This window comes from Alnus glutinosa, chromosome 1 (assembly GCF_958979055.1).
Source record: "Alnus glutinosa chromosome 1, dhAlnGlut1.1, whole genome shotgun sequence".
NCBI lineage: Eukaryota > Viridiplantae > Streptophyta > Magnoliopsida > Fagales > Betulaceae > Alnus > Alnus glutinosa.
The window spans coordinates 1,632,766-1,656,432 of NC_084886.1; the positions used below are offsets into that span (position 1 = coordinate 1,632,766).

General features: G+C 35.0%; 2 protein-coding genes across 2 annotated transcripts; one reads left to right on the plus strand and one right to left on the minus strand.

Moving 5' to 3' along the window:
- Positions 1-682: 682 nt before the first annotated feature.
- LOC133864668 (protein DETOXIFICATION 30-like) lies at positions 683-7,649 on the minus strand. Its single transcript, XM_062301072.1, has 8 exons — positions 7,251-7,649; positions 6,581-7,122; positions 4,834-4,920; positions 2,786-2,842; positions 2,385-2,623; positions 2,184-2,302; positions 1,215-1,301; positions 683-933 (listed from the first exon to the last, which is right to left on the minus strand). Exons 1-8 carry the CDS (start codon positions 7,593-7,595, stop codon positions 847-849), a joined length of 1,563 nt encoding a protein of 520 aa, XP_062157056.1. The 5' UTR covers positions 7,596-7,649; the 3' UTR covers positions 683-846.
- Positions 7,650-21,995: 14,346 nt separating this feature from the next.
- LOC133858703 (uncharacterized) lies at positions 21,996-22,684 on the plus strand. Its single transcript, XM_062294174.1, has one exon. It carries the CDS (start codon positions 22,073-22,075, stop codon positions 22,499-22,501), a length of 429 nt encoding a protein of 142 aa, XP_062150158.1. The 5' UTR covers positions 21,996-22,072; the 3' UTR covers positions 22,502-22,684.
- The last annotated feature ends 983 nt before the right edge of the window (positions 22,685-23,667 follow it).

Below are 23,667 nucleotides of genomic sequence, written 5' to 3' on the forward strand. Positions count from 1 at the left end.
ACACCAAAAAAAAACTCAAAATACAGTACACCATGACACAACAAACGCTTCTATGTAACTGTCATGTATTTTTATTTATTTATTTTTGCCTAATCAACTGAGAAAAGGGCTAAAAGGGGTATAAACATGTGAGATTACCTTGGTGTAAGAATATTTTAACCAAATAAATGCTTAATTTTTGTAATAATAAAAGCTAACTTATTATTTAATTAAGTAGAGGACGAATGGCCATGCAGCCACCTGATTTGAACGGGATGGTTGTGCAGTCATCTCCTTGAGGCCTGGCATCCAACCCTCGCGCCTCATGGGTAGTGTGCACAAGTGAGACAACCCATGTCAACTTCCACCAATGGGCATAGGTCTCACTAGTAGATCGAGGAACAATGGAGCGACCCTATCTCCTATTTTAATTGATGGGGCGAGCCACCCCCTCTGATAGTAGGCATGGCGGATTGCAGCCACCGAGGCTACTGCATACCCTCTTATGCGTTTGGATAGACAATAATGAGATTTTGATTCATTTCTCCTTGGTATGGTAGAAAAGATCTTGTTTATCTGTTTGTAATTGAATGTTTTTAATCTTAATCGTGACTAGCCTTTGAAGATGTCCAATGCGAATACAAATTTGATGGCCGGTTACATGCATACAAGTAGTTTATTCGAGAATGAGAAAAGGCCAAGATAGAAAAATGATTAATTTGTGCAATTGTGCCTAATCAATGTTCATGTTGCAACTCAAAATTGAATGTAGTTTAGATAAGCGAATTCACAGTGCCCCTTCTCAAAGTAGCTGCCTATTCTTATTTGAAACTTTGCAAAAAATGCCTGGCATGTTTCTTTGCACTTTCAGGTCTCGGTTGTTTTTTCTACATCGTTCTCTGTGGGTTCTGAAGGTCCTCGCCATTTCCTTATTCTGTCTTCAGCAATCGAAGCCTGTATTTTCACACCAATTTAGTAAATCCCTCTGTGCTTAACATGTGTTCAGTGTACGTTGATCATAATTTGTGTAATTTAACATTGTCATTTTAGTTACAAATGGTGGAGACGACTGTTTTGCCTCGAGTAATACTATAAATCACACATTTTTATTTTATTATTATCCCATTTTGTCCCATTTTGTTGATATGACAATACCAATAGTAATAAAATAAAAGTGTGATTTTTTTGGCAGTACCCATTTTGCCCGTGAGAGGGAAATGTTGTTAAAGTTTTACCTCTTTGTTCCAGTTGGTCCTATAAACGATGAAGAAAAGAACACCCGTCTGCACGATTGTTCCTGTCATCATTCCATACCAAATCCCCTGAAAATTAACAATGACAATGTAACTGAGAAGTTCATGTTTTTGGAAACACCTTACCTATCTGAAGCAATGAGGTCCCATTTAATTTGATTGTGTTACGTACTCATGTTTGTGGTGATTTTCTTTTGGATAATTTAGCCTCATAATTAGAGGGTTACTCTACTTGTGATAAACTGCCAATTATTTGAAAAGCTTTAACTAATAAGAAATAATAAATTTAATTATTTAATTAATATTTTAGTATTCTTAGAATAGAGGTCATGAATTCGAACATTTACAAATTAATTTAATTAAATATTTAACTTGTTGGGTCATACTTATTAAGAGAGAGTTTGAGTCCATGCTTTAAGCTTACATGTGAGGGAGAGTGTTAAAATATTAATTTAAATTATTAAGTTTACTATTTCTTAAATTTTTGAGATAATAAGTGGTAATTTAACACTTGAAATCTCTTCTTCTTCTTTTTTTTTTTTGGATGAATATGGAATCTATCTTTTTGTTTGTTTGTTTTTACTTTTGCTTCCATCCCAAGGGGGTAGAGACAACCAAATGTTGGAACTCTTTATTTGAGCGTAATTAACCATAGTAGCTAGCATCTTGCCCGTTAAAGCACCAATTAGAAGGGGTCTAGACGAATCCGTGGGATCTCTCAAGACAGGCCGAGCTATAGCTTCGTCTCAAATCCCCCCAAGGACATGGAAATGGGAAGTCGATGAGGAGGAATTAATAGGCATTGCGCCCGTGAAAACTGAAACCAATGTCCTCACCCGTAAGCCCCTTATCATTAAGCCAATCCCTGGTGTGGTTGTTACTTCATTTTCCCTTTCATAAGAAAAAGAGAAATAAAAGAAAATGGAAAAGAGTGAGAGAGAAAAGGCTTACCTTGACACCCATATCAAGCTTGTAACCCAGTATGAGACCCAAAGGGACCCCAAAAAGGTAGTAACACGCAATGTTCACATAAGCAACAACAGCCTGCCATCCTGCCCCAATGGCCACCCCTGCCCAAATTGATTCATCCAATGATTAAAATCGGATGCCTTTACTTTGAAAAATCTAATCATATATGAAAGTTATATGTACCAGAGAGAACGGGTTGAACGTTGTTAATGACAATGCAAAGAGCCAGAATTGGAGTGAGCTGCTTAACAACGGCTTCCACTTCTGTATCACTCGAAAACAAAGAGGGGTACTTGTTTCGTGCAAGTATCAGAATAAGTGAGATGACAAGGCCGATCATAAATGAAGATCCTGCTGCCACCCCCACTGAGAATTTTGCTGTTCTTGGATGAGCTGCCCCCAACTCATTTGACACTCTCACACTGCACAATTTTATTTTATTTTTCTTTAGACTGGCATTAGCAAAAAGCACTTTCTTTTCTTTTCTTTTTCCAACTAAACGAACATATCCCTATGGGCTTATAAAAAAAGAAAGTAAAAGAACATAGCTTGATAGGAGGTTTGTAAGTGTTTCTGCCACAAACCTTATGGCGGCATTCATCCCAAGAGCTACCATGATCGTCCACCCCACTATGTTCATGCTGCAAACATCAATAGCAATAGCAATGGCAAAGAATGTTAGATTCAAAACGCAATGATAACAACTAGCTTAATTTAGACCCGGGCTAGCTACATATATGGGAGGGAATGTATATGCGGGCGGATATTAATAAAAAAAACATAAGAGTGTTTTTCATTATATGATTAAATCCATTAGTTTAAATTTTTGAAATAAATGATGATTTAATAAGGTATTAAAGTAAAGATTTTGAACTCGAACTTTGTATCTGTAATTCATCACTTATTTTAATTAAGTATTCTATGTGTCAATATGAGAGAAGATGTGAAGGAGAATATTAAACCACATAAATAAAAGTGTTAAAATATTAATTAAATTTAACATGAAAAAAATGATGCTAAGATCAAACAAAAGGTTTATATATAAAAATTCAATATAATTTTTCCTAGAAGCTAAGAGTACGTTGTTAGAAAAGCAAATAAAATATTCTTGACATTTATGAATGATACACAAAACTATTCTGTCACACTCTTTATGCATGCCTCTTGGCAGGCTATTGTGAGAGGATTTTTTATGGGGCCTACCTGTCCAAGCAACTGTACCCCACAAGATCCTTCTCACAATTATTTGTCCAAACAAGCAATATGAATAGACAATTGTATTGGATCTTTTAGACTCCGAAGGTCTTTTATTCTCACGCTATTTTTCTTCACCATTCCTCTTCGCCATTTGTCTTTTCTTCGCAACTTTTCAGATAATATGAATATATATATATTATATTATTTGCTTATATTCTATACAAGTCACATTGAAATTTTGTAGCTTAAATTATTTTTCTGAAAAATAATTATAATTGAATTTGGATGAACCTGAGTCTCCAAAGGAAACCCAAAAAAAAAAAAAAGACCCACAAATCAACAAGTGACACATCGAGATAGGGAATTCAAGAAAGAGACACGTTCCTTCTTGCCATCTGTAAAAATTTTGCCCCGCCGGAAATTCTAGAAGTCCGGTGATGACAGCGACAGTGACAGCCTTTGAATAGAAACTTCACCCTCTTTTTAGTTTAATTATTTCATTGAACTAGATGTTTTGTAATTAAATTTTGAATCTTTTTTTATTATTATTTTGGAGCTATTTACTTTCTAAAAACACCCAACGTCTCATTTTTTTTAAACTTTTTCTTCTTTATTAAGATGGTCTTTTTAATAAGAGAAAAATATAAAATTAGTCTTTATAGTTGACATAATTTACAAATCGCTCACAGCGATATAAAAAATAATTCAATTGTCCTCGAGATAAGTCAAAATGACAATTTAGTCTCTACAATCAAATTCCGTCAAAACACTTGACGAATTCCGTCAGTGTGCCACGTCAGCACCAATAGAATTATGACATGTGTCACTCTTAATAAAAAATAAAAAAAATTTAAACATAAATTTTAAAAACTTTTAAAAATGTTATATATATATATATATATATATATATATATATATATATATATATATATGTTTAATATATTAATTTTGCAAAGTGAATTCTCTCGTATTGTGGTTCTTGCCCTTCAACATAGGGGCATTACATCTGACCGGGTCACCGGAGGATTTCTCCTATAGTCGGAGACATTTTATATTCTTTGGCTACTAACTCAAATAGGTCGACAATTTAGCAAAGTGAGTCATTTCTTCAATATTGATAGCTATCCACCTAGCTAGGAGAATGTTAGTTTAGGGTCAAACTTGCCTCTAACCGAACGTCGTTGATTCAAGTGTTTCGCAGTTCAGTCAAACTCACCACCTTGTAGTTATCAAGGTAAGTGATCCTACCTTATCCCTTCCTATTAATAACTTGTTCCAAAATTACTTGTTGTAATAAATGCTTTATTAATTGCTTTGTTTCTTGCAAAATATAATTAATGCATGCAAATTGCCCAGGCATGCATGTACGAAATCTCTTACCATGAGAAATGAGAAATGAGAAATAGTATATATATATATAAAAAGAAAGCCTCACCATATGGACAAGGCATCTACTGAAACTTCGGCATTCTTTAGATATCCAGCAAACAGGATCAACGCCATGTAATACCAAACTTCCAGGCTGCAGAAGATTTGAAAAGACACTCATCAAATTAATCGTTAATTAGTAGACTGATTCGAAATCAAACTCTTGAATGCTGTGAACCCCATTAATCAGAATTTTATGTCAAAGCTTTCTCTAGCGTGACAGTCGGTATTCCTGTAGACAAGTCAATCGCAATCCTTTCTAAGAGTTTTTTTTTTTTTTTTTTTTCTTTTTTTAATTTGTTTGTTAAGTGGGAAATTAAAGAAACGAGTAAAAGGAAAGAAAGCGTCGATCCATGTCTGCCCTTGGTAGACCCGGACTAATATATGTTCAAGATTCGTAATTTGATTATGATAGAATAAAACAAAGGGATTGTTTCATTTTTCTTTGGGTTTGAATTTGTGGGTCTCATTAACAATTTAACAAACCAAATGCATGATGTGAAATCGATCCAATTATGTTAAAATATTAGTTAATTAGTAATTAAATCCAAATTACAATTTTATGCTTAGGGGATAAAATTAAAAAACACTTTTTGAGGGGCAAAAAATTATTATTTTTTTTTTAAAAAAAAAAAAAAAAATTGCATAATTTTTATTTTTTATTTTTTTAAAAAAAATTATAGGACCAGTTGAAACTTGGACACCACGTGGTTCTACCCTTAATTATCACCTATTTAAAATTGAAAATAACATATATATATATATATAGGTAAATGAAAAGAAATAACATCTAAGAATAACAAATTAAGGCTGAACAACCCAACAAAAAACACCAAAAAAAAGCAGACAACAGGAGGCATGCATCAAATGATCAATGGAGCTAGTCTATTTGATCGCATGTCAAAAAAGCATATAGCTAAAGTAATGATTAAATAATTAAAGTTGTCATCTTTATCAATTTTAAACTTTTCAAACAAATGGAAATTTATAAAACTTAAGGTCAACAAAACTTGCATCTCCTTTAAATTACAATAAAGCCCGAAGTTAATAATTTTCGCACAAAAAAATATAACTAGTACAATAACTAGTTAAAGTTTGTCCACAATTTTTTGCACATATTATATATGATGTTTTAATTTTATTTTATTTTTGGATTGTTTTAAAAAGTTAGTCTTAGATCGATAGAATGCATGGAATAATTATATTATATGAGTCTTAAGTCATACGTTAATTCCATATTATAAAATAATAAGATTTATAAGTAATTTTTAAAAGCTCCCATTAAAACTTTCTCTAATGTCATGCCACATATACCATTACTTTCTTGAATAAAACAAAATAATTAACAAAAAAAACATTCTTCCAAGCATAAAAAACAGTTTTGGCCTTTCTTTTTTTCATCAAAAGGTTTTTTCAAAAATAAAAAAAAAAATAATAACAAAAACACTCCAAAGCGCATTTATAATATAAGAGTAATGATTCATCACTATTTAAAAATATTTTTTTTTATCATTTTGTTTATGTAGTAAGGTTATTTTTTCATTAAAAATAAATAAAAATTTAAAAAATAATTGGAGCTACCTTAACTGCGTAAACAAAATAATAAAAAATAGTATTTTTGAGTGTGGTAAATCATTACCCGTCCTAAAATACCATTTTGATAGGACCAACGACACTTGCGTGAAGACCGAAGCCAATCACAACGAAGGGGAAAAGAAACAAAAAAACTGATCGAAACGATGTCGGAGTCTCACCAGAGCATGACTGCGGAGGCGACAGATAGCCTAACGAATCCCCAGATATTCTGAAATGCCTTCCACGAGAACCCAGACCAAGCGCGACCACAACTCCCTCTGAAGATGTACACCAGCTGTGCCACCACTATGAACCACCACGATAAGTTGAGCACCACCGCCGCACCCACCAGACCCCACCCGAGCTTCAACATCAACAGCCAGCTGAAGAAAGTGTGCAGAACCAGAGCCACGGCCCCAATCGCAGCCATCACCATGATCTTGCTCTGCGACTGCAGGAACTTGGCGATCGGGAAGTTCATGGCGTAAGCGAAAAGCTGCGGAATCATCCAAATGGCGAAGACTCCCGCAGCTTCCGATATGGCCTCGGTCTGGCCGATAAGTTTCAACAATGGCTCGGCGAAGATGTATAATGGGCTTATAATCAGAGCCGTGGTCAACAGGATCACCCAAGACCTTTGCATGTAGATTCCAAGCATGTCAATCTGCCCCGCTCCGTACGCTTGCCCGCACAGCGTCTCCAGCGCGCTCCCCATTCCAAGCTGATTGAATTAATTCAATATGATCATAAATTATCAATTATCTCAAAATTCTGAGCGGATGGACAATAATAATTTCAATCACTTGAGCATTATTAATTCTACCACATATAGCACGAATATGTGTGTACCATTAGGCCGAAGGAAAAGCCGGCGATCACGGAGTTTTCGATGGAGACGGCGGCGAGGGCAAGAGTACCAACGTGGCCGGCGAAGACTTGGGTAATGGCGCCGAGGGAGTATTTGCATATGGAGTTGAAGATGGCCGGACCGGCGAGGTACCATAGCTTTTTTGATTCAATGAGGAACTGTGTGAAGAAATCGCTAGGCCCCTTGATAGGAGGGATGTCAGCAGCACCGGCGATAAAGGTGGCAGCGGATGAAGTGTTTGTTGCTACAGGGGCGGACTGTAGCTGGTCTTGGTCTTGGCTTTGGTCCCCTCTGGAGGAGAGAAGTGGCTGCTGACCATCCTCCATAAAGAAGAGAGAGAGAGAGAGAGAGAGATCGGCCTTCTGTTTCAGTACGTAAGCGGCCTTGCGATGTTACTTAAATAGTTAAATCACAAACACTGAACTACTGAAGAGTGAAGACAATGTTAGATTTTATAAATGTGTATTTCAATTTTCAAACCATTTACGAAAGGATTTTTTTTTTTTCTTTTTTTTAATTGTTGTTTTTTAATGGAGTCTTTTTTTTTTTTTTTTGAACAAATAGCATGTGCTATTATATATATTTGAAGAAAGCCCCAGGGCAAGGATCAATACAGATAAAAGAGGTACAAAACCTCTACACCCTAAGTCAGAAAATCTGACTTGAACAACAACCTAAACAATACATAAATATTACAAAGACAACAATGAGCCACTCTTTATATTTCAGCACAGACAACAAATAATAGAGGGTAGATCTAGCACCTAAGCCAACTAATAATCCGGTAACATTTAAACATCACACAGGCAGATTGTGGAAAGAAAATAAAAAAACATGTTGGGGATAAAATTAACCCCGAGGACATGTGGATCCTAATCTTGAAAAATCTCGGCGCTAAATCTCGGAGTAACATCTCAGACATTTGTTACGACCCAGTAGAAGAAGATCGTCTAGGTATGATTACACCTCGGTCCTATTGAACTCAGTAATGATAATAAATATCCCGATATCTCCTAGTCCGATCGGAGCGAATATATCTCGAATATTTACGCATCGGAGGAAGTTTTCATCACAATCCGGTATAAAAAGATTGCCTCGGTATGGTAATACCTTAGACTTTCTACAACCCTGTTACGATGCGATGATATTCCGATATCTCCTAGTCCGATCGGAGCGAACATGTCTCGGATATCATCACCTTGGGGGGTTGGTCAAAGTATACTACAATTGTCTTAGAGTAAGATAAGGCCAGTATCCCGGAAGACCAGGGATAAGCCTCTATCCCATAATCAACGGGATAAGACTGCTAATAACGTGAAATTAAGATTGAAGAGGCAGGAGTGCTATCCAATTTGAACTCTGTCGCCTTATTCAAATTCCTGAAGATAAGGTTAAGATTCGAACAGACTAGGACTCAAACTCCTAGTTCAACTGGGTTTCAAGAATCCCAGTAGAACTGCAACTACAAGCCTATAAATAAGACCACTACTCCAGGTATGAAATATATATTCTCTGAGCTTTTAAGATTACAAATATTCTCCAGAAAATTGATTTGAACTGACTTAGGCATCGGAGTGGGCGTAGTCGGCACCCCAGACTAGTTGTTTGTTATTGTGTAGGAATCGAGGTAGTTCTATTAAGGGAGGAGGCGAATCATCAGGTGACACGTCACCATACCGGAAATTGTACCAACACAACAAAACACCAACACCATAAAACAGAAAATCAAAACGGAACCGGAGCAGAGAAGCGCCACTGCGGGGATCTCATATGCATCAGAAAACCACCGGAAGACCCCCGAACCACTAGAAAATCACCCACCGCACCCTAGAAGACAAGCTGTGACCCACACGCGCCGAACCAGGAAGTGACCTCCCTAACGCGTGTAGGCCACACGCCGAGCTTGGAGAGCCGACAAGGTCGTGGCTGGAAGCTGCTAGATCGGAAGAAGCTGATGACCCCGTGGAGAGGCGTGTGCCTTGAGAAAATCCGTCGGAGTGAGAAGATCTGACCCCAAATAAAAACCCAAAACAAATAAAACCAGGTCATAAAACTCAGCCGGAGGCACCAGAAAAGTCGCTCCCCAACCCAAAATTGTGAAGTCTTTTGCCAGGGAACAACAACCACGCCCGAATCTAACCCAGGGAAAAATAAAACTCTACAGTCCTAATGGCTAGAAAACATCTAAAACTCCACTTAATCTAACCAAAGAGGAACAAAAAACCTCTCCCTAGAAGGGCAAGGAGGACATCACCATCGGGGGAGGGAGGCGTAGAACCTCCCTCCCTAGAACACACCAAAACTCACGCTCGCTCTCTCTCTAGAAGCTCCCAGGACCTTCTCTCTCTAGGAATTGTATTCTTCTGGTCACGGTTTTAATGGAGTTTTAGTTACTCTAGAATGGTGTTATTACAGGGTAACTTGGGCTTTGACGCTTTGTTATATCATGAAGCCTATTTCGTCTAGCCTTCGCAGCACTTTAGAAAGGAATTAAGTGAAATATGATCTAAATAAATTGTGAATGTGATGGAGCCTTAAGTCCATTGCATTTCCATCTTCATAATTTGTTTCCCATTTCAAATTTCAATTCATAATTTTCCAAACAAGCAAGTCTAATATTGGATAATTGCGGTTGTATATCATTGTAGATTTGCTTCTTTTCTACCGTTGTATATCATAGCAGTGTCTTTAATCAGGGAAATGATAGACAGAGGACGGTTGTACAGTTTCCTGTGTTTTTAATTAATTTCAAGCTCAGATTCTCCAACCTTAGGCCAAAGTATTCCATTAAGGTTTATTTCGATTTGTTGTTTTAAAACGTGATTTTTTTTTTTAAAAAAAAAAAACACAAAAGAACGGAAAGTGATTTCAAAACGGATAATTTAATAAAATTGTGATTTAGTCTTAAAAATTACAATTTAACTTTTAAAATCATACCTTTTTTTTTTCATTTTTAAATTACAATTTTTTAAGAACACACTCCAAAATGATATATATTTTTTTCAATTGAGAAATGTTGCACACACTCTCGCTCTCACACTTTCAAGTGCTAATCACTTTTAGATTTTAAATGGATTATTATTGGATTTTGGATCTAATGGTGATTTTTCATTGTCATATCATTGAGTATAAACTTGAGAGTGTATGTAATATTTCTCTTTCACAATTTTGTTTAAACTCGCACTTTTAACCTTCAAAATCGCAGGAGGAAACAAACTCTAACGTTGGTCCTCTATATTTCAAATGAAATTGATAATATCTATTTTATGGTCAATATTTAAAACTGATGCTTTTAACGTTGTACATTATATTATATTTTTTAACTTTTTTTTTTTCTAAAAAAAGTGTGCCAATATTAATTGTTGATCAAAGAATTTATTATATTAATGATAAATGTTATTTAGTAAACTGTCATATAACTGAAATGATGTAACAGCGAAAATTAAGTATTGATTTTTCTTTTTTATAAGCACTTGTTATCCAAAAGTTAATTTTCAATACTGTCATATAATTCTAGATGTATGACAGCCGTATAACAATTTAGTAAATAACATTACTAATATAAGTCTTATTAATATTGTAAGTATTTGACTTAATCGCGGTATAAAAAAAAAAATAGAAAATTAAATTAAATCTGAAACTTTAGAAAAATACAGTTTAAGACAGAAGCCAAATCCATATCGTATACAAAATCTACTAGTCAACCCATTCGTATATATATAGAGTCAGTTGTACTTCCTCGAGAATGGTAGCTACCAATTATTGTAAATTGGTTCTTACAAAAAATAAAATAAAATAAAAATTATTGAAAATTGGAGATTCACTTCAAACGTAAGAGAGAGAAACAGAGAAGAGCCAGGCAAACAGCCAAGCAGAGTCGTATTCTTATCGCTTCTGTGTGTTTTGGCATTCCCCCTAAAGATGCTCGATCATCTTTTCCAGATTATTTGCAGCTGTTTTATTTGACCTTCCCCCCTTGCCTCTGACAGAAAAGTGGTCTTCCCCTCTGCAAAATAAATTTTGACGACAAAAATTAGGGACTCTCTTTCTGCCCAGACAGCTGTATGCCGTGATTCTCATGGCCGCATCATCAAAGTTATTTCCCAAATTAGCCTGCATTGTAATCCTGATTATGGTGAGGCCCTAGCTAGCTGCTCGTCTAGCAGTCTCCTGGGTAGTGTCTCTCAACCTTAGAGACTTTATTTTGCAAGGAGACTCTTTTGTTATGGTCTTGGCTTTGCAACATTACTCCCAAGTTCTAGATTGGATGATTGCGGATTTGATTTTCGACAACGTCTCTATTATCTCGTCCTCTTCCTCTTTAAAGACTCGAAAAATTTATGAAAGTACAAACTTATATCCCACCATGTGACTTTTTGGATTGCGATTAGAGCTCGCTCCGGTTGTATTCCCACATATTCTACTCTCCCACTTCCTTCTTTCCCATATGTAGTGAAAATTGTGACATTTTACATCGTTTAGGAATGGAGATGTGCTTATATGTATAAATACACCTTTTTTGATACAATGCGTTTTAAAACTGTAATAGTCATGAACCAATTAGAACTCGCAGTTAAGCGTGCTTCTGTGAGAGTAGTACCAGGATGAGAGATCTCCTGAGAAGTTTAGTTCGGGGGAGCCAAAAGCGGACAATATTGTGTTATTGAGAGTGGGTCGTTACAAATGGTATAAGAGCCATTGTCCAACATGAGATGAGAGAGTGTGCACAAGCCCATTAGGATCGCTAACAGACACTCGTTGGGACACCAAGAATGGGGAGATTCCATGAGGGTCGCCAACGGGGGACGCCGAATTCCAAGATGGGGTGATTGTGCCATCCCACATCGCCTGAGAATGTGGATGTGCTTATATGTATAAATGCACAATTTTTGACACAATGTGTTTTAAAGCCGTTGTAACGCCCCCAAACCGCTAGGGTTAGGTTTGTCCATTTTTTTATACAAAACTGCAAAGATTCATAAGGTCCGCCAGATAATCTAGCTAATATGCTGAATTTAAATAAATTACTAGAAAAATAATTTTAAACTCAGAGCTTCAATAAATGCAGAAACGAGTATTTCGAAAAGAGTAATTATGTTTGATACAATAAATAAAAATCAAAAGTAGGACTAAATTTATTGTGCTGGCGCACTATTAAGATGAAAGAAGTGCAATGTCCTAATGCTAGCCTAGATCCCATTCCGGCTGCCTAGGTCTCTCTGTTCATAACCTGAAAAAAAAAAATAAAAATAAGGGTGAGCGAGAAATACTTAGTAAGGTAACCCTCAACCATAAAATGGTTGAGTTAAATTCATTTTTCTTCAAAACGATTATTAAAACACACTTGAAATCTAAATTTTCAGAATACCAAAGTAAAAGTTTGGCAATTTGCCTAAAGCGTAAAATTACCGGTTGATAAATAAAACTTCTCATATATAGGGCCCATGTACACTATTACGCCATGTATACTAGGGTTGCGCGGTCAATGCGACTCAGGCAGATAAACTGTGGCCACAGGCCTGCCTCATCAGCTAATTAATCAAAGTGCACTTAGCATGACCTAGGGATGAATTACCGTCTTCTCAAAGTCCTTCAGCGGTTGCACTTCCATCCAAGCAACGATACTGAGCTTAAGCCTCTGTGAATCTCAAGGCCAAAATAATAGTCTCCTCCACACGTGTTCCTCATTTATAAAAATATTTCTCATTTTCATAACTGTTCTTATTTTTTTTCTTTATGCTTGGTAACTCTTAAGGCAACGTGTAAGATGATTTTTGCACTTCTCTTTTCATTACTATCAGAAAGTAGTAACTTCCCATCTCGGGAATAATATAAGTAATTGTCTATAATTGAAAAGCCTTTTAGAACTAAGGCCTCGTTTGGTTTGCGGAATGTCTATTCCATTAGGAAAAGGAATAACTATTCATGGGAATAGATGAAGGTGGAATGGAATAACTATTCCTATTCTTTTGTTTGGTTGTAACAGTGGAATAGAACATTGCATATGTATTCTTTTGTTTGGTACAGTGCAATACATTGGTGAATGGAATCATATTATAATCAAATTTCATAAAACACCCTTATAATACAAATATAATTTATATTCTTAAGGACATTTTTTTTTTCTTTATTTAAGAAACATAAACAATCATACTATGACCTTTTTTTTTTTTTTTTTTAATTTCACAGAGTTCATGGCTTTTTTTTTTTTTTCCATAAACAATTACGCTACAAAATGATTTATAAGGGAAAAAAAAAACACACACACACACACACTCAGACATAATCATCATATCACCATCAAAAAAATAAATAAATAAATAAATAAAATAAAATAGATCATCTGTAAAGCCCTTTTTATTTTATTCTTTTTTATTTGTTTTCCAGCAACAAACATTCATTCTTTGCTTACAAAGTAAAATGATTTATAAGAAAAAAAAAATAATCGTCATAAAAAAAATAAATCATCTACAAAGCTCTTTTTATTTTATTATTTTTTATTTGTTTTTCAACAACAAACATTCGTTCTTTGCTTACAAAGTTTTTTCTCAAACCTCCACAAGACAATTGGAGTCCCCCCAATATTAAGAGGTACTCGTTTTGCTACGTCTAAGTGCATTCTGTAGGCTAAATCATAGGAGGAGGAAAAAAAAAAAAAAAGACTACCCCACAACAAATTAAGTTGGTTGAAAAACAGAAAGAGGAGGATGAGAATATAATTGCAGAGATGGAGAGAGATACTGATGGTGCATTTGAGTGATGAATTTTTGAAATCAGAATTAAATTCTTATTCTGTTTGCGAATTTTGAGATTTGACTTTTTAGAAAAAATTAAATAAAATATGATTTGTTTATAAAAAGTTGAATAAAATATAATTTGTTTTTTTAAAAAGTTGAATAAAATATGATTTATTTTTGAAAAAAGTAGAATCAGAATTATATTTTATTGTCAAAATTTCGTATCCAAACACACCATGAGTTGAGAAACAGAGAGAGAGAGGGATAAGAGACTTGGGTGTTGAGAGGGTTGGGGTTTTTGGGCAAAAGACGAATTTTATTTATTCCCACAGGAAAGGAATAGGTATTCCACTCCTTTTTGAGTGGAATACATATTCCTCTTCGTAAGGGAATAGCTATTCCGTGAGAATAACTATTCCCTTAAATAATATACAACCAAACAAAGGAATAGCTATTCCGTAGGAATAGCTATTCCTTTCCATGGGTCTAATCCGCAAACCAAACAAGGCCTAAGGTTTTTCTCAAACTCGCTGATTTCAAGAATATTATTTCCACCAATAACTTTTACATCAACACTATTTTAAAACAATCTTTTATGCAACAATATAATTTTAAATACATGACGAGAATAATTATTCACAAATATGCTAGAATAAATGGATAAAATAATTCGAGAACGGGTAGAGGATCCCTTACATCTCTGGACACGGTATGTCATTCGACAGCTAACTAATCACCTGGTACAGGTTTAAATAAATTAATATATCATGCTAGTCACTAGACGATACACTGATATCACTAAGATTCGTCTTGTTAGCCTACTGAGAATGGATTCCCTAAGTACATTTAACGACATTAATTACTCGAATAATATTTAAATAATTAAATAAGCAATAACACATTTTCTTTTATTGATATTAGAAATACAACTCAATAAGGACAATTGTCATGAGAAATATTTTCTACTAAATTCATATAATTTGATAAATTCATGTATCACAAAAATATATGTTTATTCAAAATAATTTATTAAAAAGGCTCCGTGAAACACTTTACTATTAAAATTTACAAGAACTTTTGAAACACTTGAATTAAAACTGTCTTTATTTCTCTACGGGACAAAATTAAAATAACTAAAATTTAATACAGTTATGTCAGGGAAAGATTTGTTATGGGGTAGTTAGGACATAGGAGTAAAGGGAAATTGATAAAAACTAATGCTCCGTTTGTTTCGACGTAAAATGATTTCTGGAAAATGATTTCGGCATTTTCCGGTGTTTGGTAGGGGCGAAAATAATAGTCAACCGGAAAATGATTTCTGTTTGACCAAAAATGCTTAGTAAATTTCGGAAAATGATTTATACTTTTTAAAAGCGTAAATCATTTTCCGAAGACGCCAGACGCAGTCGATCTATTTTAAACGGTACAGTCGACCTACACGTTCAAGTAGCCGACCACCATCGAAATATTGCCGGTATCAGAATCCAACATCCAGTTAATGTCACCGGAATCTGGCGACGGAATCCGGTCAGCCAAATTCTGGCGACCAATCTGACCGGAATCCGGCCATCTAGCCGGATTTGGCCAGAGAGGTCGGATCCCGACCGACCCTGGCTAGAGAGGCCGGTTCCCGGCCGGCTGGCCGGACGGATATGGCCAGATCCGGCCTCTCTGGCCAGATCGGGCTAGAAGGTCGGAATCTGGCCTTTTGTGCTGGAATCCGGCCACTTTTGCCGGAATCAAGTAAAAATAGTCAGAATCTTGTCGGTCAGTGACCGAATCTCGTCATCGATGATTTTTATATTATTTTACATTAATATTTTTATGTTGTGAATAAAAATTGATTTTTATAAGTTAATATAATTGAATAAAAACATAAAAAAATATTTACGATTTTCCGTACGCGCCAAACACCGAAAAATGCTTTCGACGGAAAATGGTTTCCTGAAAAATGACTTCCCTGAAACCATTTTACGTCGGAAACCATTTTACGTCGAAACAAACGGAGCATAATTTCATTTTTTTTAAAAAAAAAACTAGATAGTAAAAATTATTATTAATATAAAATATAAAAACTAATTCATTCAAAATTCAAAGATGAATTTCACTTAAAATTAAGTATTTTTGTGCGAAGTTCAATTAGATGCCACCATTTTTTTTTTTCCAAATCCAACCTTGGAATTAAAGCCATCATTAGACAGTTGTCTATCTTGACCCACTATCACTTTTTGGAGAACGAATTACCTACTTGAACTCGAAATTGCAGTGTTTGAAAATTAAAAATTTTAAAAAAAATTTTTTAAAAAAAAACTGATAAATGTTGTTGCCCCCAATTTCATTATCATTTTCGTTTTCACATCATGTGAGGAGTCGATTCAGACATTAATGTGTTAAGCTAATTCTATATAATAATATAATGATATGTGTCACAAGATGATTGGAGTTCAATTATATAATAATATAACGGTACATGTTGAAGGTTGGCGTTGTGCAAAGTTCAATTTAGAGTGAGTGTGAGAGATTTTGCATAAAAACAACTGAAGGAGGCAAAAATTCACACCAACCATTTTATATAATAAGGTTGCTATCAAATGGACTATATTTAAGTATTTAACTACTAAAAGCACCTTTTTTTTTTTAATTTATTATTTTGCTATCAATTATGAGTAACAGCTAAACACTTTTCAGTAATAAAACTTTTACAAACAAAAGTCAACAAAATACCAAAAAAATTGAGATGTGGTATATATTTCCTTATGTTTTTCTCCTATCATTCTACTTTTGAAAATCATCATTAAATTTATGGGCCTATACGAGAAACTTACACGAACCCCACAGATTCAATATTATTTTTTAAAAATGAAAAAATAAGAGAATGACAGGATGAGGAAATAAATTATTTCTCAAAAAGATTGAGATGTGGAAGGCTCGAAAAATTCATAGAAGTGCCAACGCAATTAAGCGTTTGGCAAAATCACAGTCCGACCTTTAAAATAGTAACTTAGCCTTTAAAATTGTACGTTTTTAAATCGTAATTTTTGAAAAATACAATTCCAAATGATTCATTTTTTATGATTTGGTTTAAAATCGCACATTTTGTCTACGAAATTGCAATGTCAAACGCACACGCAATGTAATTGCCAAATTAAAGTTAAGTTGGCTTCCTTTTTTTTTTTTGCTTTAAAAAAAAAATTGCGGCTGAGTTTATTTTTAAAATTATAATAATGCTATTTAGTAGAGTTGTATATAATTATCATACAATTTTATTTTTTTTTGGTACATACATTTGACAAAGAAAAAAATGTGACATACAACCAGCAAACTAAACAGGCCATCAAAGAAAGGGAGGTGAATCTTTTCTGCAAAGATTCACCCTCAATGACACAATATTGTCCGTTTTTTGCTCTCTCGAACCAAATTTCATAGGAGGTTACCCATTCAGATACTATTCTCGCAGAAGCACGCTTAACTGCGGAGTTCTTATAGGTTCATGGACATTACGACTGTAATAACCCCAACTTTCTTTCGAGGGTAAAATGGTCTTTTACTATCTATGGATGACTGAATAATTATTAAAAACAAAATAAATAAATAAATAAAAATGACATTATATATATATATATATATATATAATGTTTTATGTTTTATTTAAATAACCGTTCCTATCTTTTTTAATATCTGATTTTTTTAAAATTTAATAAATTTTATATCGATTTAAATTCTACATTTCCAGTTAATATTTTATATTAATGTTTTAAAACCCTAATCGTCAAAACCCTACTTATATACATAAACTAGTGATGCCTCTTTCTCCCCCTCATTGTTTTTTGTTTGTTTGTTTAGCCACACACCCCTGTCCCCTTACACGATTTTCGGCTCTTACAAACAAGGTATCATCTTGTCTCTTAACTATTTATTTAGTTTTCTGTTCGGTAAAACAACCATGGTAGGTTCGCTATTGATATACCTATTTGTTTACGTTATTTCGTCTCTGTTGTCCTTTATGTATTCACTTTATATTTTTTTTATGTGTTTTATTATCTTTTATGTCAGCATAACAATCAAGTACTTTGATTCATTAATATCAAACATATAGCCTTTTGTTCCTTCTAGTTGTTTAGTTTTTTTTTTATTATTTCTTCTCTCCTCTTTTATTTTCTATGGAACATGGTGAGACCATAGCATCTTGCATTTATCTATTGTGTTGAACAAGGTCCTTATTTCCCATATCTCTTGTCATTCACAAAAGATATTATTTTAGTCATACACCTAACCTCTCACTTTTTCATTTAGCATGATTCATTTAGACAGCAGCCCTTGTTTGAAGTATGCCATTCTACATAAATATTATTTAGGGTTAAATATTCCATTGGTACTTGAGTTTTAAGTATTTTTAAATTTAGTACCCCAATTTTGTTTTGTATCATAGGTGGTACCTAAATTAGGGATAAAAACTCATTTGGTACATCTGTTAGATTTTCTGTCCAAATTTTAACGGCTCGCTACGTGTCAATCGCTGAGATTGACATGTGGTACTACATAAAAATAAAAATAATAAAAATCTTTAAAAAATAATTGAAAAAAAAAAGAAAGAAAAGAAATGAGAAAGAAGAGGCCAGGGTGGCTCCCTTGGCCACCACAGGGGTGGTCGGCCACTCTCATTTTGGCCAATGAGGTGGCTTAGCCACCAACTTGGCCGGTCTGGGGTGCCCGAACCACCCCACAGCAAAAAAAAAAAAAAAAAAAAAAAAAAAGGGTTTTGGCCCTTGGGGGTGGCCGAACCACCCCCGTTGCCCATGGGGGTGGCTGAGCACCCCCAAGGGCCAAAACCCATATTTTTTATTTTTCCTGTCATGGGTGGCTGACACCCCAGACCGGCCAAGGGGGTAGCTCAGCCACCCATTTTTTTTTTTTTTTTTTTTTTTTTTTTTTTTTTTTTATATATAGTGCCACATGTCAACATCAGTGGTTGACAAGTGACGACCCATTAAAATTTGGACGGAGAATCTAACAGATATACCAAATGAGTTTTTACCCCTAATTCAAGTACCACTTATGATATAAAACAAAACTGAGATACTAAATTTAAAAACACATAAAACTCATATACCAATGAGGTATTAAACCCTATTATTTATTTGTTTGCTTTCTTCTCTATTCTTTTATTTTCGGTACAAGTCTGAACTACTTCTGTCCTGTTTAACATTTCTCTCTAAGGTTTCGTCCCAATTAATCATGTGTGTCTGTAGTTGTCTCTCTATTTCATAGGTACAGAAAATTATCAAACTATTCGGAATCTTGGGATGGCTCCAAAAAGATTATTGTGCAGGTAAAGTTCCAAACTCTCAACTTATAATATACCAAATACTTATCAAAACTCCAATAGACAATTGAAATTGACCCCACCTGCGAACATCTGGTTGGTGGCCTGGTGGGTAAAGTTACTCTCCCATTTGGTGAAGGCACTCTCATCCTCTTTTGATATTCATCATTCATTTGTACATCTTTTGAGTTGCTTTACAATTGCTCCAAACAATGAACACCAAGGATTCCTATGATCTGTTTCTGACCGGAGAGTGGATGCCTAGTATGAGATTTGCTTAGGCTGAGTGGCGGAGAGATGGGTGCCCAATTGGCGGTGGCGTTCGGCAGAGGAGAGGGGGCGCGCAGTGAGTTCAATTGTCTTGAACGGAAAGAAGAAATTTTGTGAATTCATGTAGAAAATAGGATGAGATTTGGTGTTTTCATTTTTGGTGCTTCGTGCTTATGTGTTTATGACTTATTGGAGGCAGGGACGGAGGTAGGAAATATTTTGGTCCGGGGCCAAACAGTCGAGGCATAAATTACAAATATATAAAAATAGTGGTAGGGGGTCAAAGCATGAATAAAAAATATATAAAGATTGAAGATGTCACCAACATTGGCACTTGAATTTTGTGCATTTTTTCTTTTGAAAAAGTCAATTTACATGGTTATATTGGAGTCTTTAGAAAAATAAGAAAAAATATTTGTAAGTTACCAATTAACGAACTCACATAAAGAATAATAGAATATAATAGTTTTCACATGTCAAATTATCCAATTAATTGTTTAGACTTATAAACTATAATAACAAATATTCTCAATATTTAATTACCATAATATCCTAATTACAATACCACTTATATTAGAAATTGAACTTAGAAAATTAACCTCAAAAAGTACGACATGCGTTGAATGATTTTGCTCCGCTTCTGTGTTGCAAGTTAATTATTATTCTGTATCGTAAAAAATATATTAAATCAATGATTTCCAAAAGTTTATCTGTACACCGTATACAAAGCAATTAACAAGTATAAAATCTATATATATATAAAAAAAAACCCCTCCTATCAAGTATAAAAAAAATAAAAAAAAGTACCTTACAACCCTTCAAGGACAAACCTATCACTAAACAAATCACAAAAGTCACTTTCTAAAAAATAAAAATAAAAAATAAAAAAAGGACAAACGTCACACCTCACAAAACAAAAAGAATAGTTTTTTAGTTTTTAGAACCTTCCATAAAAGTAAAACAAAAAGAATAGTTATTTTTATTTTTAAGAGAACCCCTAAACACTTGAACCCGTCCCTACCCTAACCCCTTGGTGATGTGAACCCGCAGGATGAAATCCCCTTTGAACCCACAAACAGATTGAAATCTACCCAAGAAAGCCAAGAATCAAGTCAAAAGAATCTAGACCCGTTGAAATCTTGTTTCAAGAACCTAAATTTGGTTAGAACGCCACAAAGGGTTTGCCTTTGATAAGTTCTTAGTTCAATCAAGAACAAGTAGAGAAAACTGAAAAGTTTTCTATGAAGAATAAAACTTCATTCACAATCAACTTGTCTAACATATGCGGCTACAAGTCTTTTTAAAATCTCTCCATAAAACCCTAACCCTACTAAGGCCTACATCAATTAAAAGACATGGGCTGAACATCTTCAAGCCCAAAATATCCTAAACTACACTTCTATAGCTAATAAAAGAAGTCCACTTAATAAAACAAATAGGCCTAAAGACCCACAACCATAGAACATAAAAATAGGCTCATATGCCTATACTTAGTGAAATAAAGAGTTTGCAAGAAACCACTAGGCTATGCCGTCCCCATCTGTTGCTTGTATCACATGAATTAAAGTTGGTTCTTCTTCTTTCAAGCCCATCTTAAATGTTGGAGTCTTGCTCGATAAATTTGCAAACTCGGCCCAAGTGGATTGCACCAATCCTTGCATTGCCTCCTTGATCTTCTTCGCCCTTGACTTTGTGATTGGCCCATCTGGAACTTGTAAGGGATCTTTAAGATTCGGCCTACCATGGGGCCCATCACCTGGTCTAGTCCTTCCTTAGAAAGGCCAAAGCGAAACACTCAAACACAAGTCCAAGTTGGAAACAAAAAGCTATGAGCCATCAATAGTTATCATCATTCATCACCAAAAAATATGAGTACAATAGATTACCGTGAGTCCGTGAGTAAGTGAGTTGTTTGGTGAAAAGCCGAAGAAGGGTTGTCCAGTAGAGTATGGAGAAGAGCCGAAGAGGCATTCAGAATACCTATTCTTGTTTCATTTTTTATTTATTAAACAATTTAAAAAAATGAAATTATATAATTTGTTAAATATATTAATTTTAAATCCGACCGATATTTGTACAGTTTTAAATACTTCGTGTGACTATTAGTGTTATTAATTAGGTTACGTACTTTTCCTTTATGGCGGGAAAGCACTTCGGGCGAAAAATGGATCATTTTCAAGTCAAATGAAAAGGAGAGAATTCAATTTCCTACAAGGTATTTAGTCAATTTACCAATTTATTTGAATTGGAGAGGAGCCTACTCCATTCAGGTGGCGGGTAAATCACAATATGACGGAAGCACCCTCGCTTATATTTCAGAAACGTGCTTGACAAGTCAAGTAGTGCAAGGGTATCTTTGACCAACATGACATAAAAGAAAGAAAAAAGAAACAATGAAACCTTCAGTTTCCCGCCAATTCGAAACCCTAAAATCGTTTGTCTCACATTCCAATCGACGCTTGCGTTTCATCCAATGGCGGAGGAAGAAAACACCGAAACGATCCGACCCGAGTTCCCTACCGGCCGGGTCAAGAAGATAATGAAGCTTGACAGGGACATCAACAAGGTGAACTCGGAAGCCCTATTCCTCGTTTCGTGCTCAGCCGAGCTCTTCCTCCGATTTCTCGCCGAGAAATCCTCAGAGGTCGTGATCCAAAAGAACCGGAAGACCGTGAAGCTCGAACACATGCGAATCGCCGTCCAGAGGCACCGGCCGACTAGCGAGTTTCTCCTCGACTCGCTTCCTCTGCCTTCTCAGCCCTCGGATCGCCCTGCAACCGATCCAAACCGTTCTCGCCCCGTTGCGGAGAAACCGGTCCCAGCTGGCACTCGACGTATCGACGATTTCTTCAACAAGCCAACGGATCAAATTCCGGTTCAGATCGACAACGACGAGGCGTAGATTCGTTTTCCTTTGGTAGCGGTGGAAAGGGATTGGGGCCCCGTTGATTAATTGTAGCAACGGTTACTCCGGTCTGCTAATCTTGTTTATCTGCTTGTAATTGAATGTTTTTAATCTTGATCGTGACTAGTCTTTGAAAATGTCTATTGTGAATAGGAATTTGATGGTTATTTACAAGTAGTTTATTCGAGGATGAGAAAAAAAACTGAGATAGAAAATTGAGATAATTGTGCACAGTAGGCTAATCACCGAAATGGTGAGCTGGGGCCTGGTTTCTATTCCTTATAATTGACCAAAGGAAGAACCGCCCACCTCTGTCTCAATCCCCGTCGGCGGATATTGAACATGACAACCTTCCTTTATAAGGAAACCAGAGTAGCATGGTTTCCTCTATTCCCATTGTTGCACTTGGTTTTATGCTTCCCTCCAGTTGATGTGGTATGCAGTTGTTAAAACCTATCTCTCGCATCATATCAATTTTGTTTGTTTGTTTAATTGTTATCATCATCTTTATTGTATTTCTTAGATCACTTTCTCCTTTTATTTATTGATTAGATTACAATTTGTTTATTTTTCGTCCTTGTGTTCGTGATTATGGATGTTAGATTGAATTTGCTGATTGTTACGTCATATCTCAGCAGGAAAAATAGAAGACATTTTTGCAAGGGTCCTAGGAAATAAACCTTTCTCAAATTTGCTTTCAGAGGAAATTGTAAAATAATAGATAATCATAAAATTTATTTTGAAGTTTTTTGCATTGGAAAGCCCGCCTGTTTGTTAAATCCCCTTGGGTTTTATTATTATTTTTTGGCACAAATATGCTACCTATGAAAACCAGCAGCTACTAATAGAGATTCTTATTAAAATTTCAGCACTTCGTTAGTAGTTTTAGTTTTGGTTTCTATCACCATATTTGAGCTGAAAACATCTTATGTTCTGGAAATGTTAAATCTAAGAGGGGTGGCAATATTGCTTTTTATAGACTGGAAGTATTAATAAAAAATTAAACATTTCTCTTATGACCTGGTTGTTGAGTTGATGTCAAAGTTGTTACTCATGACCCGTCAAGAATGTTTTTTAAGATTCAATATATCCTTGATAAGCTGCACTTTCCAACGTACTAGCAAAAATGTTCATATTCTGTGTTCTGAACTGCCACTTCCTTT